This window comes from Asterias amurensis, chromosome 4 (assembly GCF_032118995.1).
Source record: "Asterias amurensis chromosome 4, ASM3211899v1".
Classification (NCBI taxonomy): Eukaryota; Metazoa; Echinodermata; class Asteroidea; order Forcipulatida; family Asteriidae; genus Asterias; species Asterias amurensis.
The window spans coordinates 23,839,340-23,863,793 of record NC_092651.1 but is presented as its reverse complement, the minus strand read 5'-3'; the positions used below and the strand labels follow the sequence as shown (position 1 = coordinate 23,863,793).

General features: G+C 39.3%; 1 protein-coding gene across 4 annotated transcripts in view; it reads right to left on the bottom strand.

Annotated features, from left to right (window-relative positions):
- LOC139936752 (inositol polyphosphate-4-phosphatase type I A-like) overlaps nucleotides 1–24,454 on the bottom strand; it is a 104,968-nt gene that overhangs the window by 55,792 nt on the left and 24,722 nt on the right. For 3 of the 4 annotated variants that reach the window (XM_071931662.1, XM_071931664.1, XM_071931663.1), the window contains exons 6-7: nucleotides 21,193–21,456; nucleotides 7,998–8,150 (exon numbers count right to left, since the gene is read on the bottom strand). In XM_071931662.1, coding sequence (XP_071787763.1) covers nucleotides 7,998–8,150; nucleotides 21,193–21,331 — 292 coding nt within the window. In that variant the 5' untranslated portion in view covers nucleotides 21,332–21,456. Of the gene's footprint in view, nucleotides 1–7,997; nucleotides 8,151–21,192; nucleotides 21,457–24,454 lie in introns of those variants that run through there. The other variant, XM_071931665.1, reaches the window with a different exon arrangement.

Below are 24,454 nucleotides of genomic sequence, written 5' to 3'. Positions count from 1 at the left end.
AGCTTGACTGAAGATATTAGTAATCGTGTAAATATTTTGCCTCTATTTTATGCTTTTTAGAGACTTTTAAGTCTGCATCTTCGGAAAACAATTTTAGTTAAAGGAACATTACAGAATTGGTAAGAAAAAAAATCGTCTAAGATTATAGATAAAACTTTAAACTTACATTAAAAGATCCCTTAAAATATTTCTGTCTGAAATGTCATATTTGATGAGAAATAAATTAACTAATTTCTCGTTTGGAGTTTGCAAAATGTGTCATCATTTTCTTGTGAACCAGATAGCTGATCTATCTCAAACTTCTACAGGTTCGTCAGTTTATGTATATGGTGGATTACATGAGGTGTTTACACTGCCAGCAACTGTCTTGTTAGCAAAAAACAATTCTGTGATGTTCAGTTAAGTGTACCGTAGCCATTTCCTTGAAATGGCCGAGGAAATGGCCGTCCTGCCATGTGATGTTAGGCAGTATCTCATTAAAAAATAAAATATAAAGAGATAACAAAGAGATCCTTGATTTACTTTGTCAATGAGAAAGAATCTAAGGGTCTAAACATGAGGACAATATAAAATGAAAAAAGAAAACAGACAGACATAATGGTTTTATATAATGTGAAAGTTAAGACCTGTGCCCAATCTCACAGAGCTGCTTAAGCACAAAAAAGCTAAGCACAACAAACTTATGTCAACCAGAATCTGGTTACCAGTCAAACTACCATGTCACATGTAAAATCTGTGACTGGTATCCGGCTCATATCTGCTGAGCAGCAATAAGCCATTGTAGCAGGGAGCGATTTCACAAGCAATTTTGCATAGCAAAACAATAGCGTGAACTAATTTTGTGCACACTGAATACCAACTATTAAGGAAGAAAGGGGTGATTTATGAGTAGCAACTGAAACATTTTGTGTAGTATTTTGCTCTGCAATACATGTACAAGGGAACTCAAGCGCTGTTTAGTAGAGATTTCTTGACATTAAAGCCCTGGCAATCCCCGGTGAACACTAATCCTAGTTTCTGTAAATGAGTGGGATGCGGAGACGCAATCGGCATTAAGTCCAATAAGACGAGCATCCGGTTCAAGCTAATTGATTTCTTCCATTAAAGGGTCTATGTAACTTTTGTAGGACAAAAAAACACAATGTCCACAGATTTACACTAAACTTACACAGTTTGAAGATAATGATAGTAGAAAGCTTCCCTGAAAATATTACGTGCTGAGGTGCTTTAGCTTTGTGAAATGAGTTAAACAATGTCATGAAAATAATTTTCGTCTCATGAGACGAAAATTATTTTAATCATTTACAAACGTATTTTCATGACATTGTTTTATTCATTTCTCGAAAACTACAGCACCTCAGTAAGTAAATTTGAAGGGAAGCTTTCCACTATCATAATCTTCAAACCCTGTAAGTTTAATGAAAATCTATGGACATTTTGAAAAGGTACCCAAATTCTTTAAGTCCAATAAGATGAGCATCCTGTTCAAGTAAATTGATTTCTTCCATTAAAGCATGGGAATAAAACCACATCAGCTTGTTCTCAGGAAATTAAAACTCAGGAGGGGTTTAATCACTGTTCAGACAAAAGTAGACAATCTTCAGAATATAGCCTGCCCTTGGTAGAGAGGATGTAACCTCATGTTCATGGAATTTACAAACAGAATTTCTACACAGCAGTAAATAAGGAATATGGGGCTCCCTATTGGCCTTAATGGAAGGCGTGACCAACGAAACAGAATTAGGGACATTGAAGACGGCTCTGTGAAGTTCAATACCTAAAACTAACCTTTAAGATGAGATATTCAATGTATGGTAAAACCAAATGAATTATTCTTGGTCCCAAAAGAAAGACTGGCATCTAGTTATTAGTTTTTCAACATTACCTAATACTTTATCCTGATTAATAATATATTTATATTTACTTCAACAAAATTTTCCTGGGACGCAGAGTACATCTAGGCAGAGTGATAAAAATACTAAAACCAACCGCGCCCCTTCCACAAAACCACAAAATGGAGTTCTGACTAACATCTGTGGGTTTGTGGATTTGCGTTTCTAGACTAAGGACTGAGTAGATTATTCAGAGTGGGTGGAATGGATTATTAAGCCTTTTTGAGATATGGCGAACACAATGCTACAACACTATAAGGTTTGGGTAAATTTGTGGATATACACCCAAACTAAACAGTACACTCCTATCACGTCCGCCATACTCAAAATGGCTTATGAGATTGGCCAGAGCCGACTCTGGTGTGGTTATCTTAAGATGTGTGTGGTGAAGTTTAAAATTTACACAAATGTTGACTGTCAGGCAGGTATCATATGTGGGAAGTTTCAGATCAATGACGTCATTGGGGAGTCACGTGACGTGGCATTAAAGGTGCACTTTTTGAACTTAAATAACTCCCGAAGTAATGATGTGATCACATTGAAACTTGGTAGGTTGTTAGATATTGGCAAGTTCTTGTGAATTGTGAATAACATGATTTGTTTATGATTTTTTTAAATTTTTGCACCTTTAAGTAAATAAATTGCTAACTGAACATGGTACACTAATTTTTTTTTTATAGACTGGATATGTGTCATCATAACTGCTTTGAATACAACAAGAGTTTAAATTCAGTTGATTAACTTGAAAATGTTATTAACAAAACAGCTATGCATTTGTGCACAAATGCAATCATGTCTAGTTATCTTTTTTGTTATGAAAAAGAGGAAGTAAACTTTTGGCTGAATTTGTGAGAGCAGGGATATGACAGGCTGTTGAAAAAAACAACTTAAAGGAACATTACAGAATTGGTTTTGCTAACAAAACAGTTGCTGGCAGTGTAAGCACTTTTTGTAATCCACCATACACATAAACTGACAAACCTGTAGAAGTTTGAGATCGATCGGCCAGCTGGGTCATGAGAAAATAGTAAAAAACCGATGACAAATTTTGCATTACATTGATGCAAACAAAAAATGAATAAAACGCTCACTGAGCGATGAACTCCAAACGCGAAGTTAAATTATTTAGAGATGTTTTCTACTGACATCATCATTAGACCGTGTAAGTTTGATGTAAATCTGTGATCTTCATGATTTTGTCTTCTTACCAATTCTGTAACGTTCCTTTAACTTCATGTATGAGCTCAAAGCGTGAAAGCTTGCAAGCACGAAAGCTTCTAATACATTTATTAAACAAAAACACACCCCTAAAAAAGTAGGAAAAAGAAGAACAGAAAAAGAAGAAGTATGAAACAGCAGGGCCGGGGGGCAAAACAAAGGTAGTTGACAAAAATATTTTATTTTACCTAAGGTTTGTCACAACTTAATGAGAGTGGACTTATTTTGGGACACTATGTGACTTGTGACTTGATTTGACTTGAGCAAAAATGACTTGCGTCTTGACTTGACTTGAAGAAAAGTTACTGGGTTACAACACTCCATGGAGTTGAATAAGGGAATGAAAAAAAGTGGCAAATCATATTCATTTTTGAGTTCATCCACAAAAGTAGGTTACATTGGAGAGACTTGCCCAGATGACTTGGCAACAAACTTCCCAACAGATTTAACTGGAGGAATTTCACACACTCATCATAATAATCTCAAGCTTTAATGTTCACACTTAAAAGCTGATACGATACACCATGTGCCGTCAATCCAGTAATGCTATACACAATGGATTTCAAAGAAACTTGAGTCGCATTAATTGGATTTCAATTACGACTGTAGGAACATTTGCTGTACATTCATGTGTAACTTGAGTCATTGGGAACTTTTGGTTTTAGAAGATACATTGTTACATAAATATAGTGCTTTGAAGAGGGTATTGTTTCCTGATGCGGTTATAGTTGATTTGCTCTTACAGTGCGCTCTAAGTGTGCACAATTTTGCACTAAGCAGTGCCATGATATTAATAATAATAATAATAATATCGAAGTCTTATATAGCGCACGTATCTACCAAACAAGGTACTCAAGGCGCTGAGTATATACAAACTTTCAGAAAGATAGGTTATGCAGTGATGAATTTAGAGACCCAATTAGTTAGCACCTTATAAGGGTTTACAAGGTGCTACGGCGCATACAGCAGCCACAACCAGGAACACCGGGGCGCACCCCTTCTCTTTTCGATAAGTGCACTGGATTTTTTTTACATGTGTTACACAACATATGGGACCAACGGCTTTAAGTCCCATCTGAAGGACGAAGCAATGGTCAAGTGTCTTGCTTATGGACACACACTCTGCTGATCAGAAACACCAGAGTTTGAATTGGGTGATCTTAACCGCTCGGCCATGACACTTCCTATTAGGCCTGCATAGAGAAGTGACGGATCATGGCCACTGGTGTGAATGTGATTGTACACAGATGAGAATCCCGACATCAACACAAAATGTAACACTTAAAGTTTGAACACAGCTATGAGTCCAGGGGTCGAAATTAAGTGTATTCCATGGTAGTCAGCAGGGCTAGTGACCAATAATTTTTAGTAGCCCTGATTAGAATTTGGTAGCCCGAAAGACACATTATGTCTCGCGTCACGGCTCAAACTTTACAATACACCAATAACATAGTTCTTTATTGTTTGTGATGATGATTTTTGCATTATTTTTCCACTAGCCCGTCGGGCTATCAAACTGGAAAAATGAGTAGCCCGGCTGTAAATCTGGTAGTCCTGGGCTAGCGGGCTAGTGGCAATTTCGACCCCTGCGAGTCCATGTAAGGCCATATCTGATTGGCAGTTACAGCTTTGACTTGTGCTACATTTGTAGGGGGGGGGGGTAGCAAAGGATGTCCGATACATGTACTTCAATAGGAAATCTAACCCAACATGTAGCTGTAGCCTCCAATTAAGTCGCAGCCTAAGGAGGGGTCTGAATAAGTGGCTGCGGCTGAGGCTTTAAAATCAAGTAAATCAGTTATTCGCATAGCAATAGCCTTACAAATGGCTGCAGCCGTAGCCGCTAGTTCAACCATGGCCTAATTTTTTTTTTTTCCATCAATGGCAAGTTCCACATCTTCAGAAGACAAAAGGAATACATGAAAACTCCTGAAATTAGTAAAACTCCTGACGAATCGCATGCATGCTTGGTTTCAAGGAATTGTTGTATGACAGTTTTTAGTCTTAGTACAGTCACTATGAGTGCTGGATGGGAGGGGACGATATTGTCTGAACTCTCTTTGTTTCACTCACTAGAGGCAATTAAACAGGTGAATGCAAGCAGGTGGATCACACTGAAACATGAATGAACACGGTGATTAAAATAACTACTACAATCATTCAAAAGGGAAGAGTTTCTGGCAGGCAATCATTTGAGGTCTATGAAGTTTGAATTTTGATTTCTTCCCTTGTTTCGTTTCCATTTATTCTGGTTGTGACGCCAAGGGCTCTCAAAAAGGTGACTTAATCACTGTACCAGCCACGAACCAAATGGAAAGAAGACACGGAAGGAAGTTTCAGTTTTAGATGTGGGAGGAAAACCCCAGATAAATATTTCAGGGAAAACCCCAAGCAGTCAGCTAGGTAGGGACTGAAACCCAATCCACATAGTGGCCATGGCAGGATTTGAACCAGGTTCCTAGAAGGGGTAGAAGAGGAAAGATACCACTACACCAACCCGACCGGGAAATAACCGCACAGTTTGAGGAAGTGTGAGAAGTTCCTACATTCATGAAAAAACACTACATCCACATGAAATCCCTACTTGTACCGGCAACCACAAGAGCCAAAAATCACTACCTGTATTTAAAGCCATTCTACTTTCGGTACAGGGAAAAAAAGAAAAAAAAGTTCACAGATTTACAAATAACTTACAGGGTTTACAGAAGGTAATGGTGAAAGACTTCTCTTGAACTATTTTATTCCATGAAATCCTTTACATTTTGAGAAAACATTTAAACAATATCAATTCTCGATATATCAAGAACTACGGATTTATTTTAAACATGTGTCATGCGTTATTTTCTCCCGACTCCGATGACCAAATGAGCTTAAATTTTCACAGGTTTGTTATTTTATATACAAGTTGTGATACACGAAGTGTGGGCCTTGGACATTACTGTTTACCAAAAGTGTCCAATGGCTTTAAGAGTTACTTCATAGTACAAGAAATCTTTACTTAAAGTCACCTGGAAATAGAATTTTTTTTCTTTCAAACATAAGAGTATATGCTTACGAACAATAAAACAATTTTTGTAGTAATTGTTTGTCACGATTTATGTGTTTAAAAAACATATAAAGTTGTTTGGGGGCTGACTCCGCCTACCCCTTTTGTGACGTCATTCGAGGCCGACTTTGCCTGCAATGCGTATAGTTAACACACGTGCAAAGTACATGTACGTCCAAGTCGTGAGTTTGTACATTTCAAAAAGTGTTTTTCTGCATTCAGCAGCAATACACTTTTTTGAAACGTACAAACTCACGACTTGGTCTGTACATGTACTTTGCAATTGTGTTTACTCTATGCATTACAGGCAAAGTCTGCCTCGATTTACGAACAGCGCCCTCTCGGGTCGGGGTCTACTCTTAAACTTGTAAATAACATAAGAACTGATTTTTTAAAACCTTAGTTTATTTACATTCCACTCATCAAAACACATATATTAGTGACAAAAGCTTTATTTTGAAAAAATACCACTTCCAGGTGACTTTAAAATACCTGAAATCCTGATACCTACAGGTACATGAAATCCCTGCTTGTATGAGAAACTACAAACTTGTTCGAGAAATACCCACTTGCACGAGAAACAAATACAAATTGTACAAGCTCACATACAAGCAATCCCGACTTGTACATGAAATTACTACAACAAGTACAGGAACAAGAAATCCCTCCTTGTACGAGAAATAACTATGTACAAGTACAAGAAACTGTCATGGCTTGATGCCCACTAGTCAATGAAACATATGGACAACTTTTCATTGTAAATGCTACAATTAGTAGATTCAGACGGAATCAAACAGATGGTCCGCGACCCAAAGTGCCACTCCCAAGTTCCAAGTATAAGTACACATACAAGCAATCCCTACTTGTTCGTGAAATTACTACAACAAGTACAGGAACAAGAAATCCTTACTTGTACAAGAAATCACTGCAAGTACATGTACGACATCCCCCCTTGTACGAGAAATAACTACAAGTACAAAAACATGTTTTAATGGTTTGATGCCAACTAGTCAATGAAACATATGGACAACTTTTCATTGCAAATGCTACAATTAGTAGATTGAGACGGAATCAAACAGATGGTCTGCCACCCAAAGTGCCACTCCCAAGTTCCAATCCGAGATACCATGAATCATGTAAACACTGTCGACATCCTGTATGGAAGTAATGTCCATCATATTAAAGGTTCCATGATGCACTACATATTATTATACCTCGGTAACAAACTGCGAAGTTTGATTGGTCGAGAACCAATCATGTGACATGCAACAAAACGCATGTTACATGACTCGACGGGCTGGGTAACATGAAAAGTGATGTACACCGGTGTACATCACCTTGATCGTTCCCAGCGTTGGTTGATTTCCAGCGCTGTGTACGAAACAACCGCGGGTACGAGGGAATTGTTTCTTGTTCGTCTGCTAAATAAACAAGGAATAGTCCGTCGTAATAATGTTTGAAGATGACACCCTTGCAGTTCCCAATTTACTCCTGGGTGGTGAGAAGCAATTAAAGTTAACTGTCATGCCCATGCACACAAGCGTCACAACCAGGGCTCAATTTCATAAAGTTGTTAAGCAGAAAATACTGCTTGACAAATTTCTTTGCCAAGTAAAACGTGAGTCGGGCACCAGCCACAACAGTGCAAGTGTATTGTGGGCTAATAACCTGATTCTGCTAAGCAATATTATTCTGTGTTTAGCAAGTTTTTGTGCTTACAGGCTTTATGAAATTGGGCCCAGGATTCAAATCCACACTCGGTCATCAAAACTTGGGTTCGATGCTCTACATCGAGCTCAGCCAAGACACACTATTTTCAGGTCAATATTAAACAAACTCACCGACACAGAATGCAAAGGACTGTATCTCCCCATACTCCTCCTTGATGAAGCACTGCTCTAAGATGACCACGCCCTGGGGTTCAGACATGAGGTCACGACCTTTGAAGTAGAAGAGGAGGTTTCCACGGAGACGACACCATCGCTCACTGTAAGCTATAAACAGGATTAACAGAAAAAAAGTAATAAAACCTTGATCAAAACTGTCTGAAATATATAATAATAATATAATATAATAACCCGTTTTTATATCTAGTGCTTTTCACATGTGTCTCAAAGCGCTTCAGACATTATTACCCCTGGTCACTGGGCCTTAAATCATTCCTTAAACCATCACAGCTCCCTGGGGAGTATACAGCCTGTGCGACAATTATATGCGCTACAAGGCTAAACCAATCACAAGAACCATCTCTGCCCTCAAAGGTACCCATTTACCCCCAGGTGGAGAGAAGCATTTATAGTGTCTTGCGCTCAGGGACACAAGTGTCACAACCGGGATTCAAACCCACACTCTGCTGAACAGAAGCATCAGAGCTTGAGTTCGGTGCTCTTATCCACTCGGCGCAACGACACCCTATAGTGCATATTTCATATTGTTTCTTTAAAATCTCCTAAAACATACACTTTTTGCTGAGAACATAATTTATAGTCAGGACCCAATTTCATGAAAGAAAATTGTGTTTAGTTTATACTTCTGCTAAGCAAAAACTTAGCAAGGAATCAGACACGATGTGGTATTTTGGCTTGTGACCTGTTTCTGTTGCACAAGAATTTTTAACAATATAAGAAATCTGATGTGTTCATTGAAAGTTGGGCTCAGTGAGTTTTGCTTGAGCATGATCAGGTAGCCCAAATGCTACATATTTTTTAGTATTTTTTAGTGTTTCTCTAATGATAAATTGCAGCTTAGCAGATAAGAGATACTTTCTGCTTACCAGCTCGGAGAAAGTAGCTCAATAATCTAACAACTCTTATTATCAGAGAGAGTCAAAACGGAAATTGTCTAGGGTCATATCAAAGAAGGCACTAGTCCAAGGCATTCTCAAAGAAGACCCCACGTTTCACTTTTTACATCATTTTCTTTAAGATGGTAGAACACCGTCTCATATACTGAAGTGTTCCTTTTGCATGAAATGCAGTCGTTGCTCAGAGTTAACCGCAAAACTAATCCCACAGTAGACCCTTTTAGCTGCCTTTAACCAAGTCAAGCTGAGCAATATTTTCTACTTGGCCGGACACAAAATGGCATTGGCCTCTACTGTTTCAGGTCAAATCAGACACTGCCAAAATCGCTTCGGGGTAAGACCGTCTTTTACTAACAACAGGAAGTAGTAATTTGTACCAACTATTTCCTGACATGCTGGCAAATTCTTAGACATTAAAGTGATAAACGAAAAGAAAGTTTTCGAGACATTTGTTGTTTGTGTACTTGAGAGGGATCCCAAACCATCCACAATCCTTTTTGAGTGATTGTTGGAGAGCTCAGGAAATGCTAAATAACACCAAGGAAATGTACATCAACGTACAATTTGGAAATTCCACTCAAAATAGAAGTCCTCCTATAAACAACATCAGAACAATCCCATGGGAGGGAATTCCCCTCTGAACGAGGAAGTTTACTCAAAGAAAATTTCTATCTGTGACGTGGTTTACTGCCAGGATTCAGGCCAATGAATATAAAATCCTGTGCGTTGCCTACAGTGGGTGTAACCATAGGTGGGGTGGGGGGGGGGAAGAACCCTTAACTCTTTTGGACCCCCCACAACAACAAAAAAAGAGATAGAAAGAAATGAATGGTTCCATACATTTCTATTCTCCTTTGGGGTTGGACTATTTTCCTTTGGGGGTAGAATAGATGTAAACCTAAAACCGTATCAATGGCTGTATACCGTTGCTTAAAATTAATAAATGTATTTACCCCTACCCCTCCAAATAAATAAGTCTGGTTACACCACTTCAGGCTGTATGTAGAACTGCTATTAACTGAAAAATGATCTTTGTTTTAATACCAAGTTGACACTGTTTTTTTTTTAATTGAATTTTTGAATTTTGTTACGAATCCATTAGAGCCCAATCTCATGGCTCTGCTTACCATACAATTCTGCGCTTACCATTCTCTGCTTATTGTGCAAGTGCCGTATTTCTGCACTATAGTTATGTAGGCAAAAAAGCCTAGTAACGAGAAGTACGCAAACGAACAAGCAAACCTCCTGCCAACCCATCCAAAATTCAGTTTTAAAGGAACACGTTGCCTTGGATCGGACGAGTTGGTCTTTGAAAAGTATTTGAAACCGTTTGTTATGAAATGCATATATGATTAGAAAGTAAGTAGAATGTAATGATCCACACAAGTATCACTCGAAATGGTTTTCCTTTTACCTCATCGACTAACACGGTCGGCCATTTATGGGAGTCAAATTTTTGAGGCGAGTTTGTGTGGATCATTGTATTCTACTTTTAAAACATCTTTCTAACCATATGCATTTTATAACAAACGGTTGCAAACGCTTTTTAAAGACCAACTCAACCGATACAAGGCAACGTGTTCCTTTAAGGATTTTTTTCTTCAATTGGATGGTCATTCAAGTGAACTCTTTTCAACAAAGCAGGCCAGCTGGACACATGGCAAAGTGTGAGGGCGCTATATTCATTAAGCAAACCAACGATATAATTCCTTCACCATCTTGTCATGCTCCTAATCCTCATTGGCAATCTTGCTATCTGGTAATGAATTAACCTACCATTAACCAAAATGTATGATTGAAATTAAGTGTAAAAGTATATTAATTTTGTTTTTTGTTTTTTACCCATACACCGATGTGTGTTAACCTGTATACTCAGTACTTTCCCGAATCCTGTGAAAAAAATATCACAGGCATGTTATTTGGGTGGGATTCGAACCCACGACCCTTGCAATTCTAGAGCAGTGTCTTACCAACTAGACTACCAAGGTTGCCTGGTAGCTAGAGGCAGTTCTTATGTGTAAAAGTAATTTTACAATCACTTCTGTACCCAAATCAGGCATGAAACTATCAAATGTAAAAAAAAATCATCAATATTAGGTATGATAAATTTACAACAAAAAGAAACTTGTTATCAGGTTATGGTCACCTTTTGATTACATGTAATTGATTTGCTCCATCATGGACAAAAAGTAGAACAAGTTTATTGAGTACAAGGGCAGCAGACCTACTATCCCAGCCAAAAGTTTTGAGGCACATGACAATAAATGTACCTTTCACCTTTCCCTCGCTCAATGTTGTTATAATAATAATAATTTAAATAATAATTATAATAATTAATAATTAATTATAACAACTTGGGGGGGGGGCTAATCATCCTTACTCCCAGCTAAGAGCTGAATTGCGAAGGACGCAGCTACAACGTGTTCGAGAAGCTGGCATGCAAGGGCGCCTATGGCTGCCAGCCACATCAACTCATTATGACCACGGAGCACAGCCAAAGATAAAAAGTGTTGATTTTTTTCCTCGAAGAAGGAAAACCCCCGTGGCACAGCAGAGAACCAACGCACAACTCAACTCACAAATGGCCCCGAACCGGGGTCACCTTGGTCAGAGGCGAGCGCTTTACGCACAAGCCAACCATGCCAACCAGCTAGAGCGTAGACCGTGCAATGAAAGACAACATTTAACAGTCATCGATTTCACAAAACTCTTCCTAACTTAAGATTAATCTTAGGACTAAGGACGACTCCCAACCCTGCACTGTAGCATGCAGACCTTAGGATTTATCCTAAGTGAGTTACTCGTCCTAACTCGAGATAAGACGAGTCCTAACTCTTTGTGAAATCGACGGCAGGGGTCGAGGGCCAAACAAGATACATGAATGACAGGGAATTGTGGATGCCATATATATAAATGGGTTTGATACCAATTTGTATCAATTTTCTGAGGGTCAAACAATCAGAAACCAGATTTAAGTTAGTAGGATTTGAAACTGTGCAGGATGGTAGTATGATACTTGTGAGGTTTGCGGTAACACCATGAGAAAATCTCTTTTGAGTAGTGTTGGTTCTAAAAAAAACACCGGTTCTTTTCAGAAACAACACTATCCATGAAAGACATAAGTGGGAAGAATATCATCAATGACAGGTCTTCGTCCTCCAAGTCAGTAGCCCCCCTTCGGCAGTCCGTCTGTTGTGTTTTCCTTGGGAAGTGAGGCTGGGGAAAGGGCCACTTACCGTATTTTCCTGCGGATAAGACGCTCGGCGGACAAGGCGCAGGACGCTAAAGTGACCCAAAAAAATTCAAACGTCAGCAGACAAGACGCACCGCCGCACAAGGCGCACGTTTAACCGCACACAAAAGAACACCTGGCGCCACCCGGTGTCGGTACATTGACACAAAGACGTAATTTGTTGCCTTTGAGAACCTACGTATACCGACCTTTATCCTATCAGCCAACGCTGTATATTGTTAATAACACCAAGTTCGGCCCAATCAGCGGGCAGAAACCATGGTCCACGCACTGTCTGAAGTTAATTTTATTTGCAACGTGAACACAATGCCTTCCTGCTGGACATCCGACGTCCCACAACGAGGATCCTTGCTGATACAGATACATTGCAACGACAGACGGACGTAGCGTGTGTTTGTAGTAATGTATCGTACGGCCGGGATGTCGCTGCATGCACATTAATATGCTCATGTACACTGTGCATTGCGCTGCTCAATCTCGAGATTGCACAACAGATGTTGGAGACACGTGGGCATCGTATTGAGCGATGTGCGCCGACGGATTGCGCTACGCCCTCGCATTTGCGCTGCCTGGAAATGCGCCAAAATTCCCACGTGACTGCGGATCCAAAGCATGCCCAGACATAGCCTGACCGTATACATACGCAGTCAAATTCCATTGCGGACTTGAGAGCAGTGACTATTTGGGCATCTATGTCGCTGCACGTTCAGTGTATCCAATGGGAATCACTGGATCTAGTGGCAGGGACCCGTCTTTATCCTTGCGGATAAAGACAGGGGCCCAGTCTAGCCCAGACACGTCGAGTCTTGTCTCAATGCGTTTATTGCTGGTTCGCGTAATTTTTACAAATAGAGGGCGTTTAACCTCACGCTACTACATCGTTCCAAAACGCCCTCTAGCGTTCAATTTTTCTTGTATTTATTGTCACACGCACAGTAACAACGACTACAGGCGTGATATTTGTTTTTGTGTTGCGTGTTATAACAGCCCTCGGAGTTGCGTTTTGGCGCTATTTTTCTGTGTCATTTTGAGATATTTTCGAGTCTGAACTTGGACCTCGTTGATTTTACAGGCAAGTTCATGCAAGGGCAACCATGATTTTAACAACCGTTCCTACCCGAAGTTTTGAAGCAATAAAATAATTCAATAAAATAAATTCTTCCCTAATTGTTTGGGCTAGTGTTGTATTATTTTATTTGGCATTGCAAACAAATACAAATCATATCCTAGTAAGATAAAACTACGTTCTCATAATACTTTTTAAAAGCAAACATCTAAAAAGAGGCAATAAATATTCAGCCTAAAGCACACTTCAGAGATCGTTGTTCTCTACAATAAAAACCCTCAAAGTTTACCAAATAATAGCGGTCGGTGAATGACGTGTGAATGAAGTTATTGACTGTCAATCGTTTTCGGAACGAATACACGGCCACACAGAAAAACGTTTGTACGCCGCCGACGTCTGTTCCGAAAGCTAGACGCATTGCGGCATTAATGGAATGAAAGCACGGTCATGGGGAATAAACACGTTGCAGCATTGTTGGAATAACTGGACCGTCTGGGGGATTGCGGCATTGTTCGAACGAAAATACGGTCTCAGTGTCTGAATAGCCTTGTTCGACCGCATTATTGAGTAAGGATTCTTCACACAAAGATCGTTGATTTGAAGTGGACATGAAGGTATTTTTTATTTCACGCAGTGATAATCAAAAAAATAATCAATCGTCAGCAGACAAGGCGCACCGAAAGATAAGACGCATCGATGTTTTTGGGGTCAAAAAAGTCAGATAAGACGCGTCTTATCCGCAGGAAAATACGGTAAGCAATTGTTCCCCTCCATGTCACTAGAAGTTTCCTATCAGATGGTTAAGGATTAAGGACTGTAATGAGGGTGGCGGGATTGGGGGGGAGGGGGAAAGGCTTAAGTTTGTCGGAGGGTCTCCAGGGGGGTATGGCATGGGTTAGATTCTACTGGGTGTGCAGGTGGCCGACTGACAAGCAAGAATATAAGGATCATCTTAAGGGATCATCCGAAATGGTCAACAACTTCAAGGTTGAATAATTTAGATATATGGTTTTTCAGTATTTTCAATGAATAAAACATTGTGAACAACGGATCTTGCTCTGAAGTAACACAGTTTTTCAAAAAAAAAGAGGCATTTTTCTCAATCAAATACTAAAAGAACTCAGGTCTGAAGCCTTTTATTGACATCCAAAAGCACAGAAATATGAAACGATGGTGTTTTTTTTCTCTTGCAACATCAATTCTTTTGCAGCATCATTCTCTTGCAACATCAATGACCAATTGAGTCAAATTTTTCACAGATTTGTTAATTGATGCATGTTGGGATAAACCATGTGATAATACTGGTCTTTGACAATTAATAAAGGTGTCCAGTGCCTTGAAATACACATGTATGGACGAATAAAACAATTGATAGCCTAGTGAAATGACAAGCTAAGTGATCCTGCCGGCAAGTCATTACAACATTTAAGGGCACACCATAATCACAATTATAATAATAAAGAACACTTAATAGAGCGCCAGTATCTGCCTCAGGAAGGCGCTCATGGCGCTTGAGGAGAGAAAGACAAATTAGGACTGAGGATTGTGTGAGTATGCTTGTTTGAACAGGCGAGATTTTAAGTTTGTCTTGAATGTTAGTGGGAGTTGGTTCCACACCCGGGCTGATGCTACAGAAAAGGACCTATTGCCCGAAAGAGTGGAAGTTCTTGGCTGATGAAGCATCACAAACTCATTAGATCCTGAAACTGCTGCTCGCATGCTTTGAAGACAACTTCAACCTCACATCCACACAACCTCACACCTATCACTACCTCAACCCCACACTATGAATCTTATGTAACCAGATCAAACCCGCAGCATCCCTGAGGCACACCACACCCACACCTCTGCCTACAACTACTAACAACACATCCTGACATGGGACCCTCCTTCACTAAAGCCCCTTTCACACTACAAAGATTTCCTGGCAACTTCCAAGGAATACTTGGCTGACCTTTTCAGACTGGCGTTGCTGACCATGGCAAACTCCCGGGGAATGTCTATTACGTATTTAGGCAGGTGTGTGACTGTAAGAATCAGACTATTTTCACACGAAAGAGCTTGTGGCTGACGTTTGACTATAATGTCGTCATTAATGACACTTCCATATCTATAGGCAGTATTAGCTAATATATAATGGAAGTGTCGTGGCAGAGCAGTTAAGAGCACCAAATTCAAACTCCGGTGTTTCTGATCAGCAGACAGTGGGTTCGAATCCCCTACCGTGACACTTGTGTCCTTAAGCAAGACACTTAACCATTGCCTCATCCTTCAGATGGTCCCATGTGTTGTGTAACGCCTGTAAAAGAACCCAGTGCACTTATCAAAAAGAGAAGGGGTTCGCCCCGGTGTTTCTGGCTGTGGCTGCTGTATACACTGTAGCACCTTGTAAACCCTTCTTATAAGGTGCTAAATATTTGGGTCTCAGAATTCATCACTGCAATAACCTATCTTTCTGATACTCAGCGCCTTGACTACCTTATTTGAAGATAAGACTTTTGACGTTATTGGTGTTATTATTATATAGACCTACTGTGTAATCTTGGACATTCTACATTCTACATGTAAGGGGTTTTCTGTATGTTAAAGGGGGATTTGATCTGAATGCCAAAAAATAAACAAAATTAATAAATAAATAAATTTACAAATAATTATTTGTTTAGACGCACACTTTTCAACTGAATCGACGTGATTGGTAAATATTCGGATTCAAATTAATTTTCAACTTTGCTTGCATGTTAACAAGTTAGATACCATTTAATGTAAAATGAAGTAAAATTCACCCACACAAACAAGTTGGTCTGACTTTGGGTAGCAGTCAGGTCAGGGCAGGTCAACAGGTGTCATAAATATTGCCATCTGCTGGTCATTAAGAAGTGCGCTTTTTTGAAGTAGAGCAGATTTTTGGATAAAGGGTCAGTGTATAAACCTTTGCAGGTGGGTGCACAAAAAAATCTTTATAGTAAACACCCAAGTATTACCAAGGCGGTCAAATTTCAAAAACTTACAAAAATTGTATATTCTTTTTTACAGACCCATGTCCCCCCCCCCCAACTCTTGCTTCTATTGTGTTTTAGGTGTTCAGGCTTCAGTTAAACACCAATTTTTATTGTTTGATTTTTTCACTTAAAGGCAGTGGACACTATTGGTAATTACTCAAAATAATTATTAGCATAAAGCCTTACTTGGTAACGAGTAATGGGGAGAGGTTGATAGTATAAAACATTGTGAGAAACGGCTCCCTCTGAAGTGGCGTAGTTTTCAAGAAAGAAGTAATTTTCCACGAATTTGATTTTGAGACCTCAAGTTTAGAATTTGAGGTCTTGAAATTAGTCGACAGGGTAAAAAGAAAACCGTGCAATGTCAAGGCATATTTGTGCAGATAATTGTATTCTACTTTTACAATATCTTTCTAACCATACATTTTACAACAAACGGTTACAGAACGCTTTTCAAAGACCAACTCGATCGATCCAAGGCAACGTGTTCCTTTAAGCTCCCAACTATACTACTTTTATGATTTCAAAATAGTGATGGCAGAATGTCAGATCAAAATTTCAAAACAAAAACTGGGAAATGTTTTCATTCCACAAACTCCATGTTGTGGCCGACAAGTCAAGTGTATCAAACTCAAGTTCTTATGGCCAAGTCATCGGGGTTGGGTTTGAACCTCGGCCATTACTCTTGAGTCCTTGACCAAGACACTTGACTATAATTAGTTGTCTTCACCCAGGGGTAAAATAGGTACCTGCAAGGGCAGAGATAGTTCTTGTGATTGATTAAGCGCAACACATATTTGGCAGTTCCGGATGCATCCTCCCCAACGGAGCTGAGATGGTATAATGAAATAAATATTGTAAGTGGCTAAGTGATCATTAGGGCCCAATTTCATAGAGCTCCCATAGAGCAAAAAGTATTATTTAAAAAAAATGGTGCTAGACAGAAATGGGCAGGATACCAGTCACAAATTGTACACATGACATGGTAGCTTGGCTGGTATCCCAATTCTGGTAAGCATATATTTGTTATGCTTAGATGCTTTTTGTGCTTAAGCAACTCTATGAAATTGGCCCCAGCCGTCGATTTCACCAAAGTGTTCCTAACTTAGGATGAATATTAGGACTTTAGAATAGAGTTAAGTTCCGTATCCATTAGACGTTAGGACACATTGAACCCATCCTAAGTTGGGACGAGTAACTCGAGATAGGATTAATCCTAGCGTTTTGTGAAATCGGCTGCAGGAGCAAGAACGTTAGGTTGCCACTAGCCCAGGTTGGACTCCTCCGTTGCATGCACTGACTGACGTCATACCAGGGCTAGATTGCCATGAGTGTCAGTCACTGCATGACAGATTTGAGCCCTACATACAAGAAGCCACCGTGGGACTGGAATATTTTATACTGGGCCACAGGCCACAGGCCACAGGCCACAGGCCAGTGGTTTTAGTGTCACTAGGCCAGTAAAGTTATGACCTGGGCCCAATTTCATAAAGCCTGTAAGCACAAAAATTTGCTTAGCACGAAATTTCTTCCTTGGTAAAAAAACAGGATTACCAAACAAATTTTCATTTGTTGCATATTGCTTAATACTGGTATTCAGCTGTTGTTTGCTAAATCCTGAAAATCATGTGGAAATTTGGTTGGTAATCCTGTTTTTACCTAGGAAGAAATTTCATGCTAAGCAAATTTTTGTGCTTACAGGCTTTATGAAATTGGGCCCAGACAAGTTCAGTAGTATTGTGTCTTACAATTGAATAACAATACCGCTGTGTAACATTTCAAACAGAAACAAATTATGTTGAAATGTTGACCTTGAGATACCTTTCAGTTCTGTCGAGTAATGAAATATATTTGATACTCAAAGAGATAAATGAGATTAATCTTCTCTTACTTGTCCACGTGCTTAATTGTTAAAATAAAAACAGTCCAATGCAAGCTCTTGGAGCTACAAGCCCTACAGTATTACGGATTTTCCTCTCAAATTTTAGGCCTGCACTGTTTATATTTATTCTAAAATCCCAACAACTGCAATGACTGTTTTCCTTACATAAGAAAGTCTAATATCTTCTGAAAATTTTACCAACAAGGAAAGTGTTTCTACTTGGCCAGACTTTATTCAAAACAACTAAATGTCAACGAAGACGGGAAGACAATGCTTGTTTTAAAACGAGGTCAGGTGAGCTCCTATGGCACGATCATTGGTCGGGAGAGTCAAAGAGGAAGCGTCCATTAAGGACACTTGTTGTGAATTTCCGCCAGAAACGAAAGGTAGGTACTTGGACGTCGGCCAAGCGATGTGTGAGGTAAACACTGGCTAATGTCAAGACAGCATGTGTACCTGACATGGAAGGCATGTATTGTCAAGAGTCAAAACAGGAATAAAGAGATTTTGACAAATCATGGCAGTTCTTTACTTGTTAACTTGCTACAAAAAGTTGGTTTTCACAAGGCCAAAGGGCCACTCTAATATGAAGGCTACATGAAAAAGAAGGAAAGTTTAAAGAGAATTTAACCCCTTACGAAGAGTGGCATTTATCCTTGTTACATGTAGGGGTGAACTTGCATACATACAAATATTTTCAAAAAGGTATTTGTTCACATTCCTTTTGAACAGGAAAATATTGCAAGATGGTGCAAAACAAGATATACTGGTAGGGTGTTCCAGAGTGCAGTCAGTATGGAGGGAAAAGCTATGGGAATATGTCATAGTATTGGTCTCTAGAACAGATAGGCCTACAGTGAATGGCTAAAGAGACGTGGCAAAATGGGTGCTACAAGTGAGGGTGCAGACTGTCTACTTTCTTGTGTGCATTGAGCACCTTAATTTGGTGGATTTTGGTGCTTTACAAATACTTTATATTACTATGAAAACAATTGGAAGTCAACAGAAGATCTAAAAACAAATAGGAGTTTATAGAAAGGTTTGTGGTAACACCATGTAGAGACTATCTCTAATGAGTTGGGGTGGTTCTGAAAAGAACCGTTGGTTTCAACTTGACGATTCGATCAGTATGCTCTTAGGAGTTTGCAAAAGCATTTGTAAGCCACTTTTAAATATACCATTAAAAGGGTGATGTGTAATCCCCCCCCCCCTTTTCAGAGAATGTGATTTTAACAAGTTTTTTGTTTTAGTCCTAATATTTCTACTGGAATTTTTACCATGTAAGCATCCGAATCCAGTGCCATGAAATCAAGGGAAACGCTCTGGGCATGGAATTTAGAATTGTGTCTGGCTGTTGCCCCGGTAACCCACACCTGTTTGTGCTTAGTGAACATCTGCCCCATACCTCCCTGTTCTATCTCACAAGATTAAGGGAGTAAATGAAACATCCTTTGGAGGGAGACACCCTTTTTATGTTAACCCAGATGATTCTCGGCAAGAATGGGCACGGTGAACGTAACAATCTCAGTGAGGTAAATTTCAAAGAAATGCAAGTTGTTCACTTTTATTTTAAAGAAATCATGATTGGAGGTATCTGCTCTAGTTATATGCACAAGTCGTGGGTTCGAATCCCAACCATGTAATTTGCATGCATTGAGTGACTTGCCGACTGAGTATACATGTACAGTGCTTTCATTTTCTGTGAAACTTGGGGCAAAATTGACCTCCATTAAAGAGTTAAGAACATAGGTAGTGAACAATATTATGTTTAGTTTGCAAACAGTGTACATCAAATGAACCTAAAATGCACCAAGTACCTTTCTTACTTAAACTAGTCTAACAATTTCCAATATAAAACACAAAGCAGTTTAAAATTAACCCCATAAAATACGTGTCCACCTTTTTTTTTTTTTTGGGGGGGGGGGGCGAAATTTCTTTTGACACAGGGGTCCATATCAAAAATGAATATTATCATTACAATAGATATCAAATAATAAACCACAAGGGGAACATAGATATCAAATAATAAACCACAAGGGGAACATAGATATCAAATAATAAACCACAAGGGGAACTGACTGTCAATTTTAAAAGATAGGTTACATTGTTATTTATTGTTCTAGCAAACCATGTGACATTTTGCCAGTAGGAAAAACATTTGTGCAGCTATTTAATTTTCCTATACGAAAACCAATGTAACCCAAATGGGGCTTGATGGAAAAAAAAAAGAGTCTGTTCCTATTTCAGTATTAGTGGAATCAGTTTAATATTCATGAGTGCTACCACAAGGAACCAGACAAAGATGGTGGGTAGTTGGTGGGTGCCGAAGACAGCCTCGCTACCATGGGCAGTGCGCCGTATCGCCCGCTAACTATGCCTCTGGAAAGGAAATTCCAATCCATGTCATATACGCGAACAGTTTGAAACACAGTGAGTTTTCAAAAAGTTCTTTAATATGCCAAAACGGGTGCATACATGTATTAAAGATGTTTGTATAAATTTGCTATTTATATTGCTTCTCTCCACCCAGGGGTAAAAATGGGTACCTGTGAGGGCAGAGATGGTTCTTGTGATTGATTTAGCCGAGTATCGCATTTGTCGCACAAGGCTGTATACTCCCCAGGGAGCTGAGATGGTTTAAGGAATGATTTAAGGCCCATTGACCAGGGGTAATAATGTTGAAGCGCCAGCCTGAGCGCGATATAAGAAGCCATTATTTATTATTATTTTTTTAATATCGGAATAATGGGAGATATTGGGACACTAGGTGGCAGCAGACATCCTTAATAATTTCTCATTGATGGTTTGTTAAGATGACCTTCCCAGCATACTCGACACAGGGGGATACAAACCCCAAGCTAGCAATAGCCAATCTCTCTTAAATACATACAATGATTTAACGTCTAGCAATGCAAAAGTCTTGGGTTCGAATTCCACCCAAAACTCGGGAAAGTACCAAGCGTACAGCGCTTCAATGCACATAAGGGTAAGCTTAAAACCAAATAATAAGATCGATAAACAAGTTCCACTTACATTCTCCTTTCTTCCTCCACCCCGAGGATGTGACCTTCATATAGAGGGGTCCCTCCTTGGTGAAATTCTTGGCGGGCTGGTTGGCGATAGTCATCAACTCCCTCCAATTCCAGTGCATCCCTCTGCTGCTCTTCAACATACTGTTGTAGAACAGAGCATGCTGCGACGGGGCAGCGATTCGCTGCTCCTCACAAAGGGCCGTCGTCTTGAAGTCGATTTGGGGATAGTCAACGGTACAGAGTGCAGGACGCTACACCATTATTCCTGGATGCCAAAAGAAAAGGAATGTCAATCTCAATACCTTGATTGGATTCATAAGGAACGCCATTAGAACTTCAGTAAAGATGTTTATTTTAACAGTTCCAATGTATGGATTGAAGACAGGGGACACTATTGGTAATTGTCAAAGACCAGTCTTCTCACTTGGTGTATCTCAACATATACAGAAAATAACAAACCTGTGCAAATTTGAGCTCAATCGGTCGCCAGATAATAATGAAAGGAAAAAAAAACCTTGTCACACAAGGTTGTGTGATTTCAGATGCTTGATTTCGAGACCTCAAATTCTAAATCTGAGGTCTCGAAATCAAATTCGTGGAAAATTAATGTTATTTCAGAGGGAGACATTTCTCATAGTGTTTTATACTATCAACAGCTCCCCATTACTCGCTACCAAATCAGGTTTTATGCTAATAATTATTTTGAGTGATTACCAATAGTGTCCACTGCCTTTAAAAAAAGGAGCACAAAATACCCACAACCAGCTCATCACGCCTTTATATAGTTGTCTCTGATGACTATGAAAAGAGAAAACCCAGCTGTGATGAGTTGCCAGTCTAATGAAGCTACTAGTGTAGTACTAGTGGTGAAACATCACCGACAAATTTATGAGTAGTGTGTGCACTATGCTCCATTTTTCAACCATAAACTAGAATTGTTAAAATGAATTTCTTCACTGAAATCTCAATACTTACAACAAAAAAATACTGGGACGTATCTACCTTATGTTGGATTCAGTACTGCCTGCACAGACAAAAATGGTCCCGATCAAGATGAGGATGGGAACCAAAGAAATGATGAAGGTGGGAACTGATGAGGACGGGAACCGGTGAGGGTGGACACTGGTAAGGGTAGGGACCAATCAGGGTGGGGACTGATTCAATCCAAGGTTTTGATTGGTGCAATTTTGTTGTGACTTGATAAGATATAGATAAGTTCTTGAACAGACTCAGTTCGGCAAAGCCGAAACTGACAATGCATGCTACGTATACTAACCCAGGTACCAATTCCGTCCAAGCCAGCTAGACCAGGTGTTCAGGTTTAATGTTATACTGTCTCGATAGTTAGTAATACAAATGACACGTAGGTTCGGGTGAAACAAAAGAACTCCAGGTAAAAAGAAAATTCCAGGAGCAACATGGACGTTGAGCCTTCCCTAATTTCTGATTAGGACTGCACTGAAATCAAATTCTGCCGGTATGGGGGAAACGGCTTTCACTCAGTGAATATGACCTTTCAAATCATTTACATATGACCTGGATGTCAAATTACATGCTCCATTTGGGAGCACTACCATCTCATGGAAAACACTTATCCTGTGCAGATATCAAGTTGCGTATGACTCCCCCCCCAGAGGTCAAACCTACAGAAACCTGGCCACAATTTCATAGAGCTGCTTTCTTAAGCACAAAAGGTAGCTATGCCGCAACAAAATTATGCTTACTAGAATTAGGTTACCAGGCAAAATAATATTCAACACGAACAGTTTGTGACTGGTATCCTGCTCATTTATGCTTAGCAAAAATGTGTTAACCATTATTTGAAATAAGGCCCTCAAGATCTCGATTCTCCCTAAAAAAACAAAAACAAAAAACACTGTGTGGGGCATTTTGGACCCCCATTTTTGAATATTTAGCCAAAGGCATTGAATTGAAACAAGGTCTTTTGAATACTTCTACTTGGTGTTTTTAAAGCTCTGTGCAATCTGGGGATCTTCCAAATGGAGTTATCTTGCCCTTCACCCCCCCCCCCCCAATTTTTATTTATTTATTTGGGGAGAAGAAGAAAAACAAGAAAAACAAGATGAAGAAGGCCCAAAATAAGAATGCAAATAAAATTTAAACTAATAATAATAGTATTCTATTTATTTTTGTACGTAGTGGCCCTACTTTGCATGTATCCGTATGCATTTCTTGATATGCTAGATTTTGCTTAGGAGAACACTGCTTCAGGGTAAATTGAAAATCCTTAAACCGCCACTGCTTAGTAAACAATGGTACTCCATCGGTCAAAGTAGTTAAAGGGAAGGTACACGTTTAGTAATTGTCAAAGACCAGTGTTCTCACTTGGTGTATCCCATCATAAGCATAAAATAACAAGCCTATGAAAATTTGGACTCAATTGGTCATCAAAGTTGCAAGAAAATGATAAAAGAAAAAACACCCTTGTTGGACGAATTTGTGTGCTTTCAGATAAGAATAGAAGTCTTTTATTATTTTAGTGAGAAGTTACCTCTTTCTCAAAAACTACATTACTTCAGAGGGAGTCGTTTCCCACCGTAAAGACCCCCCTCCAATATTTGCTTATAATGCCGGATCAATAAAGAGATCTACATCTGGTCATAGCAAGAACACACTTCCTCCTCCTGCTGGGTGTCTAGGTTACTGCCTCCATCAAGGAAAAGTGAGGTTCCCTTAGTGAGCCCACTTAAATCCTTTATGAGATTATTTTGGAAACCAGACTACATATAGGTATGCAACTGTTTCTTTAGGTTGTTCAGTTAAGGAGAAAAATTTTGAAAGAAAAAAAGGGGTAATTTTTAAAATTATTTTTGCTTAACTTTAGCAGGGCTCCATGTCATAAAGCTGCTTAGCGGTAAGTTTTGTGCTTATTACTGTGTGATTTCCAAATCATAGAGCTGCTTACAGTATGTGCAGAAAATGTTGGCTATCCTTCCAGAGCTTACTGTATGCAAATGAAAGCCCTAGCAATGCATGTATCTATTTTTCTTGCTAAACTTTGAAATATGCTCGCACTTAAGCAAATGAATATTTGCTTACTGTTATGCAGCTCTATAAAACTGGCCCTAAATCATCGAAACAAGAGAAAAAAGTAATATTAATTTTTTTTTTTGGTTTTTACCCATACACACCGATGTGTGTAGCACTGTATACTCAGTACTTTCCCGAGTCCTGTGAAAAAAAAAATTCACAGGCATTTTTACTCGGGTGGGATTCGAACCCACGACCTTTGCAATTAAAAA